General features: G+C 37.6%; 1 protein-coding gene across 6 annotated transcripts in view; it reads right to left on the bottom strand.

Moving 5' to 3' along the window:
* map4k3.L (mitogen-activated protein kinase kinase kinase kinase 3 L homeolog) overlaps nucleotides 1–21,488 on the bottom strand; it is a 181,181-nt gene that overhangs the window by 51,595 nt on the left and 108,098 nt on the right. For 4 of the 6 annotated variants that reach the window (XM_041562695.1, XM_041562696.1, XM_041562697.1 and 1 more), the window contains exons 8-13: nucleotides 18,992–19,064; nucleotides 16,866–16,997; nucleotides 16,718–16,780; nucleotides 16,547–16,628; nucleotides 14,276–14,386; nucleotides 10,340–10,414 (exon numbers count right to left, since the gene is read on the bottom strand). In XM_041562695.1, coding sequence (XP_041418629.1) covers nucleotides 10,340–10,414; nucleotides 14,276–14,386; nucleotides 16,547–16,628; nucleotides 16,718–16,780; nucleotides 16,866–16,997; nucleotides 18,992–19,064 — 536 coding nt within the window. The remainder of the gene's footprint in view (nucleotides 1–10,339; nucleotides 10,415–14,275; nucleotides 14,387–16,546; nucleotides 16,629–16,717; nucleotides 16,781–16,865; nucleotides 16,998–18,991; nucleotides 19,065–21,488) is intronic. The other 2 variants (XM_018262947.2, XM_018262949.2) reach the window with 1 other exon arrangement.

The raw sequence follows: 21,488 nt of genomic DNA, 5'->3' as shown, positions 1-21,488 counted from the left end.
GGCAATATCGACGGAAATGGTCTTTTTAGTTGATGGACAATTCGTGCGATCGTTTCCAGATAATCGTGGTCTCACGATGACGATCGGATCTTTTAAAAATCTTTACATCTATGGCCAGCTTAACACTGATAGACAAGCTCTCTTTTTTACAGAATCCCAAAAACTGTTGTGTCTGAACATGTGGGAGAAACCACTGCCTGGCAACAGGATCCAGGCCAAAGAGACAACAGTTCATACTACAAATCTAACTATTCATATGGCATTGATATATATTAACTGTGTGACTGCTTCATAACAGAGAGATAACATACTTTCTTAGGTATTCAGACAGCTATTAACATTAGCACTCAGTCTTATCTCACAGTAAATGCTTTGGCAAGCTATTCAAGCAAGGGCTCTAAAGCACAAGACATGCAGTTGTACACAAAATCAGCAAGTTAAGTTTTGGTTTAAAATGTCCAGCACCAAATAAACATTGTCTACAGAAGCATACAGCGACAGTGTACATAGCGCCTAGATGATATTTCTAACACAGTATATTTCTGTTCATTTGTTAATAAAACAATTTTACCATACACTCATTCTTTTATTTTTTGCCTTTACAAAATAGTATGTACAGTAGAAATATTTCCCCCCACTCTACCCGCCAAATCTCCACATGATGCATGTTTCATAATGCGTGTAAGAGGAGTTACAGCTCACTGCTTTTATTATTATTTATTATTATTTATTATTATTGCTGCCTGGAACGAATGGAACAAAAAGGCAGCAAAAGCATGTATGGTCACTCATATGGTATCCCTTTAGTACATGGGCCAATCAGTGGGATACTTTTTTAATACTGTGTACGGCCACTATCAAATAGGCATTTAGTGCACAACCAGTAGGAGACTCAATGCATCATCCCATCAATGCAGCTGCACTCGCAGACAAAGCATTGAACAAGCAAATTTGACTGCACATAACTGTGTATTAAAGGGCATTGGTCACCCTGGTTTTTTTTTTTTTTTACCCCACTAGAGGTGTGAGCTAATAGAGCCCGCACTCCAGTTTGGGGAAACAGTAGTTATTTTTCAAAAAAAATGCCCCCGCTAGTGCTAGGCCACCCGCTCCAGGTCTGAGTGCCCATGCTCACTCTTTATGCACATGCGTGCGACACCAGCTTGTGAGACTCGCTTAACTCTGTATGTTATATGTATTTAATTCATGTGATTTCTTTGTATAAACATTCATTTTACAGCGCTGCACAATATGTTGGCGCTCTAAAAATACATATTAATAATAATAATAATGCGCATGCAAGATGGCAGCTGGACCAGAGAGCTCCCGGTGGGGGTGAGCTAGCGCTGGAGGCGGCTTTTTATTTTTTTAAAAAAAATAAGACTATTGTATCACCCTACCGGAGTGGAGGTTCTATTAGCCCACACATTGGTTGGGGTAAAAAAAAATCAGGGTGTTTGAAGGGGTTGTTCAACTTTGGGTTGAGTGATATTCTAAGACAATTTGCAATTGTTTTTCATTTTCTAGAGATTCTTCAAGATTACCCCGGCAACTATGCATTGATTTGAATAAGGAACTGGAATATGAATAGGAGAGGGCCTGAATAGAAAGATGAGTAATAAAAAGTAGCAACAACTATAATAACTAAATAGTTCTACATAAGTCATAATACCAACTCTACAAAAATACTGCTACGCATCATCAGAATTATCACCAATTACTAACAGCTCTGTAGAAGTGGCATTAAAATAAAATCTTTGCAAGGAAATAGAAAATTGCAAGACTATTTGCTGACAGAATTATCCATTTTTAGGCTTTGACGTCAAATAAATACAGACTTCAATCCTCAAAACAACATTTTCTGCATTCTCTGAACGTTTACAAAACAGGATAATGAATCCAAAAGGGAAAAAAGTAGAAACAACATTTCAAGAAGCAGCTTTTCTCCTCCCCCCCCACCACCAAAATTGGATCTGCTGAAATATTTGATAAAAACTCGATTGGTTTCTCCAGACACATACGTTCAAGAAGCAACATAATGCAGTCTGACAGCAGGGTACGTCTTTATTATCTGGTATGGCACTTCAAGAAGATGGGGCTTTGGAATGGAATAATGATATATGTGTGCTAGGAGAGCTGACAAATAATGCCAATGCGCAGTCTATGTACTGACAGATTAATATCAAAGAGCTTGAAGAGAACGGATTGAAAGCAGAAATTATACCTTTACAGTGCAATTTCGGCCAAACAAAACAACAGAGCGTTGGAGGGTTACATCTAAGAATTTGTTCAGTAAATACAAAATAAGTATTTGTTCTGAAGAACGCTGCACCTATCATTTTCTGTGCAGCGCATCCATGCAGTCAGAGAGTAGAGAATGTGACTCAATAAAAGAAATTTGAATAGAACCAGCAAATAACAAGTAAGTGTATTCACTACTTTAGATTTCCAGCTATTGAGCAAGGACCTCCAAAATAAATAAATGATGATGGCAATGTTTTCCCAAGTCGAGCTCCAGGTTCAAGTTAAATCCACTTCATCTAGTTCTGTAGTCCATTAAAGGGGACCTGTCACCCAGACATTAAAAGTTGTATAAGTAAAAGTCCTCTTCGAATGAAACAACAAATCCAAATTCTTATTTTTATTAAAGCATTCATAGCTGTTGTTAACTCATTTAAAAACCTCAGCTGTCAATCAAATATCGCATGCCCGTCCATAGAGGCGGGGAAGGCAATTACGTTCACTTTCGATTCAGCACTTACTAGATGTCACTGTACTCTCCACATTCTTTACCATTTAATTGTGTAACCAGTGCATGGGGATGGATATCAGGTCCCCCATTCTGGTGCACAAACAAGATTCTGAGATGATACAAGACTTGTCTTAATAACAGTGTCCACAAAATGGCTCCTGCATTCTTGCTATAATTATGAATTCCCAGACCAAAGGAAACAAGATTCAAATAATTTATATAGTGAAATTAGTTTATTTTGCTTGACTAATGTGATAAAAATAGGATTTGGAATATTTTTTCAGGTGGCAGATCCCCTTTAACACCCAGTATAGCAGTTATGTGTTTTTCCACTTATAGAGTCATCACATAATTTCTGTGAAATTCTTTATGTTCTAATTATTTATGGGTGATTAATTCATTGGTATACCACAAGACATTTGTTAGGGAAAAATTACTCTGTTGTGCTATGAATTAAAGAGAGTAATATTTGTTTGTAGCCGGTCTTCATTTTTCCTAGTTTTTAAATTATCTATGGCTTTTTGTTCTGCAGCCTCTCAACCTTGTTATTTACACTATTTGTTTTCATTTCCATTATATAAATTGATATCTGTTAGTGCAAATGTTAGCATTCTGAACTGGTATCTTGGCTTTGATCCTTAACAGGGCACTGTCTGTTTACATGTCTTCCCTTCCCTGTTGGTTACAGAGAACTATACCTCAAAGTCTACTGGGAAATTCTTTTAAAAAATACTGCAGAATATATTAGTGGTCTATGATGAAGGATTATAATATACATCTTTCCAAATGGATAAGCTAAGTGGTAACCAAAATACACAAAATGCTAGCTGATAATTCTATGCTTCAAAGTTTAGGCCTTTAGGGTTGAAATGCACCATAAACACATACTGCCAACATTCCTATGCTCACTGGAGCATGAAGCTTCAGCAATCTTGGGGTCTGCAGAGTTCACACAAAATCCAGTGGAGCTTAACATTAAAGGCTCATTGGGTGATGAATGTATCACAAAAATGTTTACTTAACATTCAAATTGCCAGTAAAGCTATACTGTAGAGTAGCAAGAATGCATACAAGGAATAGAATTATACCTATATCACTGCCAGTTCCTATACTACAGTTCAGTGGTAACTAGAGGTTACTGGACCCCACAGCAAATTAATTTTAGGGCCCCCAAAATGTCTAGAGGTTGACCCGATTCTCTAATATATTGAATTAATATATTATTGTTTATTAGGACTTCATGGGGCCCCCTATACCTCCTGGGTCTGCTACTGTTACATTGTACCTGCTGCCAGATAAAGACTGCCAAGTAGACAATTTCAGAATAAACCAACTCACATCTGACTTTGTCTTTGGGTTAAAACAAACCACATGGCAATCAGAATCCCCGAAATGTCTAAAGGTTGACCTGATTCTCTAAAATATTGAAATTGCTCGTTAATTAGGACTTCATGGGGCCCCCTATAACTCCTGGCCCCCTGCAGCCTCAGGGTCTGCTTCCTCTGTAGTTACTCCCCGGCTACTGTTACATTGTACCTGCCACCATGTCAATAAGTAATAAACATACACCCTGGTGATGGGATATTGAAACTTAGATGAGACTATAGGAACAAGCAAATCACATTGTAATGGCAACGGCACAAGGAGCATGGCAGTTGGAGTGCAAGAACTGCTTAGCAAGCAATGGGGAACAATTTTATCACTTTCTGGTCGACTAACAAACACTTCAGGTGACAGGCTATACCATATCACCTAGGGTTCTACTGGCCTAATGATTACTAGGGCTTTGAATTTTTTTTTTTAATTTACTGGGGTTTATTGAGACAAAGAATGTCAGCAGAGAAAAAAACAGCAATGTGAGGAAGTGATATCTTAGAAGTTAAGTGGGGTTAATTTATTACAAATATAAGTAAGAGCTGACTGTTTTGAAGGTTCTGGAGATAAGCCAACTATGAAGTGGGGTTGCAAATTAGGTAGTGTGATATAGTCTGGAAAGATAGACACTCTGCAGGGCTGCTATCATATTCATTAACTGAAGGTGGAGGGGAATAGGCTTTGCTTAATAAATATGTCTTGGGAAATGTCAGAAGTGTGTTTTACATATAGTTTCTTTCCCAGAAAATCTTCACTGTATTAGTGAGATGGTAAAGGTATGGGACCTGTTATCCAGAATGCTTGGGTCTTGGGGTTCTCCGGGTAAGGGGCCTTTCTGTTTTTGGATCACCGTACCTTAAGTCTACTAAAAAAATTATTTAAACATGAAAGGGCTGATATATTAAGGATAAGTTGTGATTTCTGCAAAAATTTGCGTTTTCGAGGTTATTTCTTTGGTCAAAAGTCTATTTTTAAAAAAAATGGTTGGTTTCTCCAAAAAAATTACTGAATGAAGCATTCTCAAACATGGGAGGGCTTCTATCTTATTCTAAATTCATAACTGGTTAGAATAATGTGCTGCGTCATCGCTAATTTGAACAAGGCTCTCAGCAAGAAAAGATTGATGCAGAAAAGGTTAGGGAGATATAAATCTATGTCCAAGATAGTATTGACACACAGGCAGTGCCCATCAAAACATATGGCCATGATTGGATTGATGATCTGTGTAAATGCAGCAGTGCCTACAGAGGGAGAAATACTGATACAAAAAGTTCAATTTTAAAGAGAGACCTGCTGGAAAAGGATATGAAATAAGTGATTTAATGACTTTCCGCAAGGGATTCAATTACTTCTACATTCTATAAAGTGATTATTAGGGTTGCATTGTGCCCATAAAACCAAATAAAAATGATTTGTTTCCAGCACTGTGCCAGTTCCTTTGCAGACATACAATTATTAATATGCTTCATGTGACTCCCATAAGGAAAACCAAATAATTCCCCGGCACGTGTCTAAGCCTTATGCAAGCATTCACACGCACAACATTCCTGTCCCCTGGTGTGTATGTTCTCCAAGCCAAGTTCTCTTCCTCCTGGTCTGTAACACGTGCCATTTCACACTACATCTCCTACAGGCACAAGAAAGTGTTAGTCTCAACGCTTCAATACAACGCTTGGACAATTTCTGTCTACAATGTCATCCATCATAATGTTTTATTATTTTTATTTCTTGTCCAAGAAACAGGTTTAAAGGTTAACTCTTCCTTTCCTGTACCTGACATGCACATATCACAAGGAACAGCATGTGCTATAGCCCTTTATTTATTTCAATCTAAAGTCAAGGCAGTAAAGTATTTTCTATTGATCAGACAACTATTTTGTCAGTGGGGGGTCACTTGGCTTAAACCTTGTGTGTATGGTGTAGGTGATGGTGCTTCAACAGACATCTGCCGTCTTCTTTTGACCCTTCCAGCTTTCAAATGGGAGTCACTGACCCCATCTAAAAACAAATGCTCTGTAAGGCTACAAATGTATTGTTATTGCTACTTTTTATTACTCATCTTTCTATTCAGTCCCTCTCCTTTACATATTCCAGTCTCTTATTCACATCAATGCATGGTTGGTTCTTTGGACCCTACAAGCAACAAGCTTGCTGAAATTGCGCACTGGAGAGCTGTTGAATAAAAAGCTAAATAACTCAAAAACCACAAAAAATAACAAATGAACCCCAACTGCAATTGTCTCAGAATATCACTCTCTACATCATACTAAAAGTTAATTTAAAGGTGAAAAACCCCTTTAACACTGGAGACAAACATCACCAGTGATGTTGCCCAGATATTGCTTTCTAGCTTGTAGGTTACTGTTCAAATCTAATTGCTGAGTGGTTGTTATAGGCAACATCACCAGTGATGTTTGATTCCAATGCTGATTAATATGCACCTTTAATATGATAAGCGTGAAACCAACTTTTAATTGGTTAAAGAAACAGCAGTTATTGCAAAGAAACTAAACTATATTTAAGTATACCTAACTTATCATTTCTCATATATCATAGTAAGCATTATTAAAGGATCGTTACCCAAAGATTAATCTATTTTAGTAACACTATGTTACTATATAAAGCTAAATACAAGATGAGTCCCCTAACTGGATCTAACTCCATAGGTTTTTGTGGCAAGCAAAAGACGATTCACGTGTCTCAAGATGCCAGCTGAGAATGAACAAATTTAGTTTCAAGATCCTAGTGGGTATTTATATGTCTTTCATTATGTTTCGGAAGAAAGATTCACTCGCAGTTTTAGACTGATTCTTACTGCTTCCGTCCAGTGAAGCCTTATAACTCGGTCAAGGATAATTATAAGAAGAGGTCAAACTTGATAGAGAGCGTTGCTCGAAACATGTAGTGTGTTAAATAAAAAGCACCTGGAATTTTGCAGCATTTATCTGTGTTTGACCTCTTCTTACAATCATCCTTTACCGGGTATTTATATGTGTGTGTGTGTGTGTGCAGGCAAGGAGGTGATAATAAAGTGATGCAGTACAGATAAACACAATGCTTTGTCAATATTCTGTACAGTTATTGTTATTTACAGCAAGTGATGTATCACTATAGTCTCTGAAGGTAATGATGCAGCTCTGATCATTTCCCATTATGAGATACATGTAGAAGCAAACTGTGTCCACCACAATACAGATTTTGTTTCTCATACAGAAACATGCAGGAAAAAGTGAAGAAAGTTCACTTAGCAGATCTATGAGGAGGGGAGTACAGTTGACAATTGAGTTATTTGGGCACAAGGCAATTGCATAATGAACATCAGTGGTGTGCAACCCACTAAAAAAAACTTAAACCCGCAGCTTGAATCTTGGGCAAGCCATGGTGCATAACTCCTGCCCAGCCAATTGCTTTTACAGCAATCACAGTCAGAAAGCCCAGCCATAAAGTTAAAGGCATACTGTCTTGGGAAAACATGTTTTTTTCAAAACACAAACAGTTAATAGTGCTGTTCCAGCAGACTTCTGCACTGAAATCCAATTCTCAAAAGAGCAAACAGATTTTTTTTATATTCCATTTTGAAATCTGACATGGATGGAACTACTTTCTGGCAGTCTGTTATCTCTCCTACTTAATGTTAATGAAGGAGTCTCTGTGGGACTTGGCTTTTACTACTGAGTGTAATCTACCAGGCAGCTGTTATCTTGTGTTAGGGAGCTGCTATCTGGTTATCTTCCCATTGTTCTTTTGTTAGGCTGCTGGGGGGGGGGGGAGGAGGTGATATCACTCCAACTTGCAGTACGGCAGTAAAAAGTGACTGAAGTTTATGAGACCACAAGTCACATGACTGGGGGCAGCTGGGAAACTGACAATACGTCTAGCCCCATGTCAGATTTCAAAATTGAATATAAAAAAATCTGTTTGCTCTTTTAAAAAATGGATTTCAGTGCAGAAGTCTGTTGGAGCAGCACTATTAACTGATGTGTTTTGAAATAAACATGTTTTCCCATGACAGTATCCCTTTAAGTAGGTAGAAAGCCCTACTACTAATCACTGGCCAAGTGTGACCAACACATAACCTAACAATTCCAATATGAAAACCCAGGATAAACTAGTCCCAAGGGTTTCTAGTCAGCCCACCCATCCCTAATGTCCAGTCGATTTTAATGAAATGATTACTTACTTATTGTCTGTCATATAAAATTATGACATTATTACTTACTTATTGTCTGTCATATAAAAACAAATTGTTTCCAACAACAATAATTTCATTATACATTTGGTATTAAATGGCTACCTGTACTAACTTGAAAAAGTGTGGTGCTGTTACACTACAGGGGATAGTATCATTGTAGACAAAACAGCCACAAAAGGCTTGGAATCTTTATAATTACATTAATAAAGCAAGTATCTGCAATCAATTTTTTTTCTTGTAGTTGTACTACAGCTTTCTGCATGCTCTCCAACAGCCAACACCTCAAAAGCAACAGCAGTAGTAAATCATTCAGTTCAATACACACTCCTTTAAATGAATGAACTTTGATATATACATACATACATATATATATCTATATCTATATATATATATATATAGCAATTTATTAAAATAAACATTTTTAGCAAATATAATGTACTCATCTGTATTTAAAGGGAATGTTAACCCCCTAAAAGAAAACATAATTCTAAGCAACTTTTCAATATACATTCATTACAAATGTTTTTTTTTACTTATTTGTATTGTTATTGAAAGAAGTGTTTGTCAGTCCCTTTCTATTCTCTGCCCTGATGGCTCAGACTGTTGATAGAATGTGAGACAAGGCAGCTAATTAACAGACCTGTTGCAACATTGTTTAAAAAGTAACAACCAATAGCAATTGTTTCAATAACAATTGATTTTACAAATAACAATAAATGTATATTGAAAAGTTAGAATTGTGTTTTCTTTTTTTTGGGGGGGGGTTGACTTGCTCTTTAAAGGAGAACTAAAGCTTAATTAAAGAAGTAGCTAAAAATGCTGTATATTATGTTTTGGGCTTCTGTACCAGCCCAAGACAAACCACAGCCCTTTAGCAGTAAAGATCTGTGTCTCCAAAGATGCCCCAGTAGCTCCCCATCTTCTTTTCTGCTGATTCACTGCACATGCTCTGTGCTGCTTTCACTTACTGAGCTGAGGGACTGACTCACAATATACAGTACACATAGAATAGAAATGTCACAATATTAGGCTGATTAGTAATTAATACAGATAATTACTACATGTCAGCACAGAAACCAGTGCAACTAGCATCATAATGTAATAATCAATCAGCTTATATTAAAGGCCAACCTCATTTTCTGCTTGATAATTTGCAACAACCCCTAAGCTTAGCTTCTCAACAGCTGCTCAGAGCCCACTGTGCATGTGAGTATCGACAACACTTTTCAAGATGGTGACCCCCTGTGACAAGTTTGAAGTTCTGGATCATTGCTGCTATTGAGAAGTTGAAGCGTTACACTGATGCAGTATATATAATATGGCATTTTTAGTCATATTCATTTTTAGGGGTTAGTTCTCCTTTAAGTCAATATGGATATATAATACACAAGAGCCATGAATATCCTGTAAATTATATCCTTAGTGATGTCATCAGTTATAATCAGAGCTTAGTGATGTCATTTCTGTCACATGACTCACTGAAACTTGTGTATTATAATAAATAAAGTACCCCCTGTTGCAAAATATGAGGATATTAGAAGTCACCTAGGAGTTCCATGACCTGTATAAAAACCTTCAGCCTTGTGTTTTTATATGGTCGTGGAACTCTGCGGTAACTTATTATATCCTTATATTTTACAAGAGGTGATACTATATATTCATATTTTCTTTCATGTTAACAAGGAAGTATAATGCATATAAAATATGTGGGGTGGATCCTAAGTAGCTAGCCAAACAAATCATATACTAGTATCGAAAAAGTGTTTATCCAATAGAAAACGAATGATATTTTTCTAAATGTCATTAAAAAGGTTAGAGCGTAATAACAATGTTAGTATTTCAAAGCAATGAAAGCAGCTGCCAGGTTGTATGGAGACAGAGTAACCATGATGAACATTATGGCCTGGTTTTGGCTTCAGAAGCTTCAGCAGTGTTACATGGGCTCTGCTAGGGCGGTATTTAGGAAGCTAGCATACTGAAGTTAGATAATACACGCAGCTTGCTGGGAGGAACAAGTGTACCTTGGGACGGGCTGCAAAACGAGGGGCCCGACGTACAGGAGGAGATGCAGGAGAAAAGATCCCCCAAAACTTAAACTATTTGGAAATAAAAGAGGAACCAACGTACACAAAAACAAACGAACAAAAAGAAAAATGAAGGGAAAAAATGAAAAAGGGCTTTTAAAAACATTAATCTCCACCTTCCTTGTCAACCGACATGATAAACATATTTTAATACAGGGAAGCCATTACTTTAAACACTTTGGCCTTCATTCAAAGAGTACATTGTAACATTCACAGATATATGAGTATAACATGGCATACAACATATTTGCAGCACAAGTGTTTGATACAATGCTTCCTTACAGCTTAGTCAGTGACTCACTACTGTATGTTGCACACTGTGAGTAAGAGCAAACGTCACCTTTATCACAAGGGGGAGGAGCCTTGTGGCATGAGCTCTATGGAATCATTCACAAAGCTGGAATGAAGATGTGCAATTAAATATTCTACCTGCCTTCAGAAAAATCAAAAATGATACATAGGTGGTTATTTATCAAGGTCCAAATTTATCTCAGTATTTCTAATATCCAACTCTGAGCAACTCTGAATTCCCGAATGGACCATATTTATGGGAAAAAAAGGGTTGGGCAAAACTCAGAAAACTTCGGAGCTTTCCCTGAAAACTCAAAATTGTTCAGAGTTTTCTGCAAAAACTACGTTTTTTTCAGAGTTTTTACTCCGAATCCCCCGAAATCATCGGATATCGGTACAGACATCAGCACAGACACTGGCACCTTCCCCATTGACTTATACAGGACCTCGAGAGCTTTTAGATGCCGGGGTTTCGGATTCTGAGTTATTAGACCATCGGACTTTAATAAATCTCGAATAATTCGTAGTTTTGTTTTTTTTGCTCCAAAAACTACAAATTATTCGAGGTTCGGATATTTGGAACTTGATAAATAACCCCCATATTGTAGGGGGGCATGAATATTTGAAACAAATCAAAAGTAGACTAATTGAAAATGGTCTTTTTACAGGCAATACAAAAAATAATAATTGCATGGTATAAAATTTGTTGGGTGTTAAGTTGTGTTGCAGGTGTCCAGTCTTTAGGTTTATATATGTTTATCAACCAAAGCAGACCCAGTGTAGGCAGCAAATATTGGGATAAGGGACAGGCTATATTCTCTTTAAATTTCGGAAGCAAACTTAACCCTACAATGAGCCAGACAGGATGTAGTGTATTTGTGACCCTCAAATTTTCTTTCTTTTCTGGGTACTGCAGATGTTAGATGCTCCCTATGCATCACCATATAAGCTGTTATATATACCCATATATACTCAGAATTCATGAGAGCTGAAAACTTATAGAAAAAAACCTGTTAACATACTAATTGTCATAACACGCTATAGCAAGACAAATGAAAATCTAAGTAGGCTCACTGACAAGTAGCAGGTTCTTTTGCAGGCAATTGAATCTAAAACTATACACTATATGGCCAACTTACCCAAACATCTGCCTTTCCAATACACCTCATTCCAAAACTAAACCTATCAATATGATGTTGGTCTTCCCTTTACTGCCCATACTCTACTGGGAAGATGTTGGAGCACTGTTGCAGAGATATTCTTGTATCCATCCTCAAGAGTACAAGGGAGGTTGGGTACTGGTTTAGGGTAATCAGACTTGGCTCAAAGTCTAAATTCCAATTTCATCCCACAGGTATTTTGTTGAGTTGAGAGTCGTCAAACCCATTTTGTGCTGACCTCACTTTGTGCAGCAGTCATGATTGTGTTTAAATAAGAAAAGCCTTCCCCAAATTGTTGCCAGAAATCAGAAAGCATACATTTGTCAGGAATTGTTAAGCACTCTTGTCTAAGGGGCAGATCTATTAAGGATCGAGTTGTGTTTTCCATGAAAATTCTAGGCTTTATGGTTATTTTTGGGTCAAAAATCGTTTTTTCGGGTTAAAAAAAAAAACTAGAATTTTTCTAGATTTATTATGCCCCGACCCTGGAAATAGCGTGAATCCGAAAAAACCCATCTAAAACTTATCAAGGTCAATGACAGAGGTCCCTTGAACCATTTGAAGATGTTAATAGCCTTCATGATGTTTTTTCGGTGAGTTTCGCCTTGAAAACTCAATCAATTCAAGGTTTTTTTTTTTTGTTTTTGGGTTGTTAACCCCAAATTCACTGATTCAATTTTTTTCCATTCAGGTTTTTTCTTAAATAAGAAACCATTCGAGTTGTGAGTTGCGAGGTTTAAAAAGCTTGCATAACTCTAAAAGTCAGCCTTTGATAAATATCTCCCCTAATGTTGCTTCCAGGAAGTCAGCAGTGAGCATTACAAGTGAGAACATTTTAGGCAGTGAGACATTTTAGGCAGTGTCTGAATAAATTTGGCTAAAAATGTGTCTGGATACTTTTGGCCATATACAGTAGTGTACCATGCACACAGGGATCCAGTAGACCATAAGAAACAAATGGCTGAAACATTTTTAGTATTTGGGAAGAAGACGATCAATAAAGATCAAAAAAGAGTGATTAGATCATTTTAGAAACTGTTCATGCAGCCCTGTAAATTTCCATCAATGTCCATAGGAAAATGATGAGATTGGTGGGACATTTAACCTGATTAGATCATTTCAGAAGTTCATCATACAGGCAAAAGAAAATAACTACTCCACAAGCATGAAAATAGTCCAGTTCCAAATTTGGTTAGAACTGAAACTAGTGTATGCATGGGCCACAATACTTGTGGAATGGCTGCTGTTCATTGAACATGTGCTCTTGTTTTTCTGTTAATGTGTGGTCAAATAAATGAGCACTCTTTATGAAACTGTTTCAATGCACAGAAAGCAAGTATAGCAAACACGTGTAGCTCAGAATCCACAAAGACAGTCTCAAGCAGTTGATTGGATTACTCTCTAAAATAGTATGTTCCTTGTTTAAGCAGATGAACAGAGAGGATACGGATAAGTGCAGGTCATGCATTACACTAGAGTTGAATGCATCTCCAGAAAATTAAGACGCTAATAAATCTTGATCTTAATGACTGTTTAAACCAGAATCACCATTTGGTAATTTGATTTGTCTGCCGCACAAGGGAATCAGATATGCACTAAAAAATTTGATTTTAAAGGAACATGGTGAAAATAAAAACTGTATAAATAAATAGGCTGTGCAAAATAAAAATGTTTCTAATATAGTTAGTTAGGCAAAATGTAATATATAAAGGCTGGAGTGAACAGATGTCTAATAAAACAGCCAGAATCCAACTTCCTGCTTTTCAGCTCTATAACTCTGAGCTAGTCAGCGACTTGAAGGGGGGGCCACATGGTACATTTCTGTTCAGTGAGTTTGTAATTGATCCTCATCATTCAGCTCAAAAGCAACAGATATGACCCATGTGGTCCCCCCTCAAGTCTCTAATTGGTTACCGCCTGGTAACCAGTCAGTGTAAATGAAAGAGCTGAAAAGCAGGAAGTTGTGTTCTGGCTATTATGTTAGACACTCCAGCATTTATACATTACATTTTTGCCTAACTATATTAGATACACTTTTTATTTTATTAAATATACACTTTTTATTTTGCACAGCCTATCTATTTATACAGTTTTTATTTTCACACTGAACAATTCCATTAAAGTGTATTTCAGTTGTGGAAAATACAAGCGGCTACTTCTAGCCATTAATCTTATTCTAGACAGATACAAGTAAGGGCTATTAGTCCATGTACTAGTCCATGTATCGGCTGATTCTCAGCTTGCATTATACCATTTATATCAGACATGTATTGCCTAATGTTTGGTTAAAGAACAAGTCTAGCTGAACAACACAGAGATTTAATTTGTATAAGATGGAATGAAACAATGAAAGATGCCCCCCCTCCCTTTAATGTCCTTCTTGCAAATGCCAGAAGTGGACACGGGTTCAAAATGCTCTTACCTCTGGGTCATCATCATCAAAATCATGGTAACTAGAGTGGTCAGGATTATTAACCTTGTCCAGAAGTTCAATAGCAAGTGTGCGGTTTAGTGGCTGTGTAACAAAAGGATGCTAAAAAAAAAAAAAAAAAGCACAAAAGTTTTGGTAAGCGATATTGTGAATAACAAATTTATCTTTTAATAACGCTACAATTGTGGCTAACTAACCTGGCTTTAAATGGAATAGTGCCAGTCGACTTTGCCATTCCATGCCAATGTTAATTGAATTTATGTAATACCGGTTTGGGAACAGTTATCCAGATGCTGGGAACCTGAGGTTTTCCGGATAATGGATCTTTCCATAATTTAGATCTTCATACCTTAAGTCTACTAGAAAATCATGTAAACATTAAATAAACCCAATAGGCTGGTCTTGATTCCAATAAGGATTAATTATACCTTAGGTAGGATAATGTATAAGGTACTGTTTTATTATTACAGAGAAAAGGGAAATTATTTTTACAAATTTTGATTATTTGGATAAAATGGGTATATTGGAGATGGCCTTTCCATAATTCGTGGGCTTTCTGGATAATGGGTTTTCAGATAACCGATCCCATACCTATATATGATAAATAGAACTTATATGCAGACATGTAGGCTTGCAAACAGTCCCTACCCTCTATACCCTATACTGATTGTAGATGTACCGCTTTTGTAATATACAGATATGGGATCAGTCATCCAGAATCCCATTATCCAGAAAGCTCAGATTTACGGGAAGGTAATCGCCAATATGCTCCATTTTAATAAAATAATTAACATTTTTAAAAATAATTTCCTGCATTTTTAAAACAGAACCTTGTATTTGATCCCAGCTAAGGTATAATTAATCCTAAGGCATAACAATGCCGTTGGGGTTCTTTAATGTTTAAATGATTTTTTAGTAGACTCAGGATATGGAGATTCAAATAACAGAAAGATTTCATTTTTTGTTTAAAGCATACAATTTCGAGTCTCACGTGTAATCGTATATTGCCATACTAGTTACACAAAGATGGTAAAACAAAAAATGCATCGATATGCTGAGAAAAAAATGTGTTGCCCCCAAGTAACACATCTCCCAAGCATAGAACCTAGCCAGAAATCCTAAAATCTGCTTATTATCTTTGTCCGATTTGCCAACCAAATGAGTAGGTCTAATTAGCCTGGCCATGAGAAATCAGATGAGGTGGGTGAAGATTTTGTTAGCCAAGAACTGCTGTGGATTGTGGAGGCTGCTTGGCACAATCAAAATCTAAGTCACAGACAGATATACTGATATGGGAAGGCATCATTTTAAGCCCATATACAGGTTGATTTTCTAAGGAATGGCTGAGCCAACAAGCAGCCAGTGTCTGCCTGTGCATGGGCACCTTATTTTCAGTAGGGATGCACCGATTCCAGGATTCAGTTCGGGATTCGGCCTTTTTCAGCAGGATTCGGCTGAATCCTTCTGCCCAGCCGGACCGAATCCTAATTTGCATATGCAAATTAGGAGTGGGGAGGGAAATCACATGAATTTTTGTCAGAAAACAAGGAAGTAAAAAATGTTTTCCCCTTCCCATCCCTAATTTGCATATGCAAATTAGGATTCGGATTCAGTATGCGGCCGAATTCGGGGGTTCGGCTAAATCCAAAATAGTGGATTCGGTGCATCCCTAATTTTCAGGCTGTCTCTTTATATAACAGTAATGCATAAGTATGAGAGGAACTAGCATAATGTTTTCTCTTTATAATGCAGCAGCAGAACACCACCATCTATTTATAACTGCAAGGTATGCAGATTTATTTTTCATGCTTCTCCCAAGGCTATGAGTATGGCAGTTCTGATATTTTTCTACAAATGCAAATATTCAGGGAATGAATGCTTTGTGCATACAACAAACCATACTCTTACACCATACAGTCAGGAAAAATAAAGGAATCAAAATCGCTTAATAAAATGCCATATATTCTCTTTATTCAGAAAATTATAGTATATGGACATGTTCTAGTTTTTCAGTCTTTGAAATGGCAAAGTTGTAACATGTCGGGACTACAGTGCATTGTTAGGGCAGCCACAAGCAGGCTGACTCTCCCAAAAAGAATTGGGTAAGCCACTGATTACCTCTCTCCTGCATACAAGGAGAGCAGAAGTGGTTTTCTAAATACCAGCATCCCCATCACCTGACAATAGGGACCACTATGTAGTGATTTTACTATATTGACAACAGTATCTTTGGGTTGAATAAATAAAATCACAATATATTACCTGAAGTAATTTTTCAGCTGTGGGCCTTTTCTTAGGGTTTTTCGTGAGTGCCATTTTGACAAAATGATGGAAACTATTTGACCTGCAATGAAAAATAAATATAAATGAAATGAACAGTGTTACAAGATAAACGCAAAGGTGTGAGAGAAACAAAGCTGCCAAAAAGCTTACCATTTCATCTTATCTTTTAACTTGGGAGGCTGGAAGTTGCTTTTAGTCATAAGAAACAAGGCCCTGGAAATGGACAAACAAGTTGCATTGAGATTGTGGTACTGGTTCATAGGTCTACACAATGGCTAACAGAAGAAGTCACAATTACCTCATGGGATGCAGGTCAAACATAGGGGGCTGAAGTTCTGCAAGCTCTATAGATGTTATACCAACCGCCCAGATATCACACAGCTGATTGTATCCTCCTTTCCTTTCTACAGCAGCTACTTCAGGAGCCATCCTAAACACAGAATAGAGTCCTCATCAGAAACCACGTCTTGCTGTGCAAATAATCCTTTATTTTAGCCAGTTTTACCACTCCAAGTACAGAACAACGTTTCGGGGGTTTGCACCTCCCTTCGTCGTTCCTGGGAAATTTTGCTGAATGTGGACGTGGTCGTACGTCTAAGGAATAGCACCACCGTATGCAACAACACATGTAAGTACTGCTCCCCATATGGCTTATTTCTCATCAGCGATCAGCCACATTATTGATTTAACAGTCAAATTTACATCAGTTATTCTGGCCTTTATTTGGATGTGAGGCCACACCACCATGCTGAACTTTAAAATAACTATTATCAAGTATGTTCCTTTTTTAATCTTAAAAATGCTTATGGCACATGGGTGCTTTTTTAGATTGTGATCCCCTCAGGAAGAACAGTGGCAAACCAAGTCTGTTTCCACTAACCGCTGCTTTGGCATATGTTTCTGCTGGTTGTAAAATGCATGAATACATAGAAAGCAGCAGAAGAAAGCAGAAAAGGGTGTTTAAAGGGATCCTGTCATCTAAAAACATGTTTTTTTCAAAACGCATCAGTTAATAGTGCTACTCCAGCAGAATTCTGCACTGAAATCCGTTTCTCAAAAGAGCAAAAAGATTTTTTTATATTCAATTTTGAAATCTGACATGGGGCTAGACATTTTGTCAATTTCCCAGCTGCCCCAGGTCATGTGACTTGTGCCTGCACTTTAGGAGAGAAATGCTTTCTGGCAGGCTGCTGTTTTTACTTCTCAATGTAACTGAATGTGTCTCAGTGGGACATGGGTTTTTACTATTGAGTGTTGCTCTTAGATCTACCAGGCAGCTGTTATTTTGTGTAAGGGAGCTGTTATCTGGTTACCTTCCCATTGTTCTTTTGTTTGGCTACTGGGGGGGAAAGGGAGGGGGTGATATCACTCCAACCTGCAGTACAGCAGTAAAGAGTGATTGACGTTTATCAGAGCACAAGTCACATGACTCGGGGCAGCTGGGAAATTGACAATATGTCTAGCCCCACGTCAGATTTCAAAATTGAATATAAAAAAATCTGTTTGCTCTTTTGAGAAACTGATTTCAGTGCAGAATTCTGCTGGAGCAGCACTATTAACGGATTTGTTTTAAAAAAAAAACATTTTTCCCATGACAGTATCCCATCACTCTTGACTAATAATCTGATTTAGCTGGCTCGATACTGATCGTTACAACTATTGAAAATAATGTGAATTTGAAATTTGCAATCACATGCTATATAACGGGTCAGGATGATGCCTCTTACTCGGCCAAGGCTAGCAATATGGAATCTCCTCCTCATTTATATAAATGTAAATACGTAGAAAATAAATGTTTTCTCCAGACAATTATGTTTGCACATATATTATTAATATCAGCTGAGACATTCTCAATAGATGGAAGAGAAGTAACAAGTGATGTGGTAATTACAGCCTTTGAAGAATTTCCAAGTTTCTGAAGCCTCTGCCTAGGCAACAGAACTAGTGATCACTAGTGTGTATTAATACAAATATGCAGAGAATGAATGAGTTATGGACAAAAAAAAGTTCGCTCTCTGCATAATTAGAAATAATAAATACAGCTGAACTTGAGCAATTCTCTGATTTTCAACAGTACCTTAACCAACCCGAAGTTTTGTAGTCATAGACATGGAGCAAACTTTGGTACAAATCCAGTACTTTGGTTCATATGGCATCCCGTGTCTCACCATGGCATTTTATTTAAATAGGTCATTTTTGTATAACAATTTGTGTGTTAAAATTACGTGTTTGATCTGTTATGCTACGATAAAAGCTTGATAAAGGGCTGGAAAAGCTCGAAACGTCGCTTAGCTTGAGGCACGAATAAAGTACCAATTTTTTCACCATAATCGGAGTGCTGCTGAAGTATTTTCTGATATGTTATGCTACGGTGTCCTGCAAATTAACGTTTGCTCCCTCTCAATTTAAAAACAAGATCCTTACCAGTATGGTGTTCCAATGAAAGACTTTCGTTTTGCAATTGTAGCTGTAATCTGAGCAGAGACGCCAAAATCAGCTAAAAAAACATAAAATCAGAATCATGATAAACGAAAAACATCATTACTTTTCTGATTCACATGCACAATAGTAAAACTGAATTAAAGCTGGTTACCAAGGAACTCCCAAAATTTGGTATATATGTGGTAAATTTGAGGTGGAGCAGACTATTCATTTCAGGGACAAAAAAGAAACACACTCCATATTTAAGTAACATTTCTCATCGTAAATCTGAAACACTTTAGGCGCCATCATTTTTTTTTCAAACCACCCTTGTGTCTATCCAGTCTAAAAGAAGACAGATCCAGTCAAGATAGTATATAAAGTGCATGTGTGCCTATAACAGGGTCAAACTGGCCCACGGGGCACCAGGAAAAACCCGATGGGCCCCAGACTTGTTGGGCCCCACAGCCCAGGCCAATGGTATAGAGCAGTATGCTAGAGCATGAGAATATGGAGGTAATCATCTGCACTTGTAATCATTGAAGGGGTTGTGCCAGAGTGGTGGGCCCTTATTTGGGGGGGATGAGGAGACGGGTTCTTAACTCAGGTTTCCCAGTAGGCCCTGCCTCCCCCAGTCCAACACTGGCCTATAATATTGTCAATCCGTAGAAGTTACCAAACACACGAGGGCAAGTGCAGCGGGGCGAACCCCTGTGTGTTTATTCACGTCAGTGATGTAACATTTCGGGGCGGACCCCTTCGTCAGACAGGGGGAATAAACACGCAGGGGTTCGCCCCGCTGCACTTGCCCTCGTGTGTTTGGTAACTTCTTCGCATTGAATACATTGGAGAGGTGCCGACCTCTTTTCCAAACACAGCGTAAACCGAGGAGAGGCGGGGGAATGTAGGAATCGTTTTGCATGAATCACTATAATATTGTCATACATGCAATAAAGAAAGACTAGATTATTCCCAGGATCCCAAGCAGAAACTCATGTTCTAATATATGCAACCCCAGTGGAACACTCAATAGTTTCCCATCTACTCTAGCCAAAAATACAACACAATATAAAAATGGAATTTCTATCAACTCGGTGTGTTTCAATGATGATCAACTTTTGAACTTTTTGAAACTACACAAAATCCTCTATTTGGAATTCGGCCGAATCCCCGAATTCTCAGTGAAAGATTTGGCCGAATACCGAACCGAATCCTAATTTGCATATCCAAATTAGGGGCAGGAAAGGAAAAAGTGGAAAAAATTCTTCTTTTGTGACGAAAAGGCATGAGATTTCCCTACCTGCCCCTAATTTACATATGCAAATTAGGATTTGGATTTGGTTCGGCCAGGCACAAGGATTCGGCCGAATCTGAATCCTGCTGAAAAAGGTTGAATCCTGGCCGAATCCTGGATTCGGTGCATCCCTACTTGAAACCTACCAAATTTAGGTAGTTGACGACTTCAGTATCAGGGTACAGGCTACATATCCGCTAGTGTTTGCATGCAACGTTTGGGTCTAGTGTATTTAAAAAATATTGGTAAAAATATGGACTATTGGTAAAAGTGGTAGCCTTAAAGGACAATAAGCAATGACTGGTTCTCATATACCTCTACATTTATGCTAATGCCATGGACAGGACAGGACAGGGGATAATCAAAGAGGCCTCGTTTTTTTATTAGATAACAGATAAAAGTAAAGATTGAAATATTTATGAACTGACTTTCCTCCCAATATTTCTCAGAACTTAAATTTGTATACAGTCTTTTGCATTACTCTCGGGAGAAGAACAGACAGCCATATCCATTTTACATTTACATGTACTGCCTAATCAGTTTTAAAATAAAAAAAAGTAATGCGTCAAATGTAATTTTTAATATGTTGTTTTTCCAGTTTCACACCTAAAGTGTTCCCAGCATATATGCTTAATCATTTGGAATTGCCCATGTCTCATTTCTAGTGCATATTATGAAGTGTCAACTGAGTATTGGTTAATGCAGTGTAACACATAACACATTTGACACTCAAAGCATTACATGGGCTGTTGTATCCCCTCAAGCATCCTTCCAGCAGCCTGCCAGGCAAATCAGCTCTGAGGTTAGCTGTAGAACTGACAGCTCCCTAAAGGCTCTTCCATGCTGGCGGTTTAATTATTTCTGTTTAAGAGGGCCCAGAAATCAGATGACCTAGGCAAAATTAATCACTATACGGCTATTTGCATTTTCCAAGAACAGACTGTGTTTGACCGGGATCCATCTTTAACGGAGTAAAACTAAGGTTAATTTTCCACTTCCCTTAAGAGGAAAATTTTTATAACGCTTTTTATCCACTCCATAGAATTTAACTTTATCAACAAAGCTAACCAATAAAGATGAATGTGCCTTTTAGACAACAGAATTTGCTTTAACTGATGGAGGCAATATGGCAGTCCCTGTTCTGTTTTAAAATGCAACCAGGCATAGGGGAAATAATACCTCAGTATAATAAACAATTACATAAAG

The sequence above is a fragment of the Xenopus laevis genome, chromosome 5L (assembly GCF_017654675.1).
Source record: "Xenopus laevis strain J_2021 chromosome 5L, Xenopus_laevis_v10.1, whole genome shotgun sequence".
NCBI classification, from domain to species: Eukaryota; Metazoa; Chordata; class Amphibia; order Anura; family Pipidae; genus Xenopus; species Xenopus laevis.
This window is presented reverse-complemented; position numbering and strand designations above follow the sequence as displayed.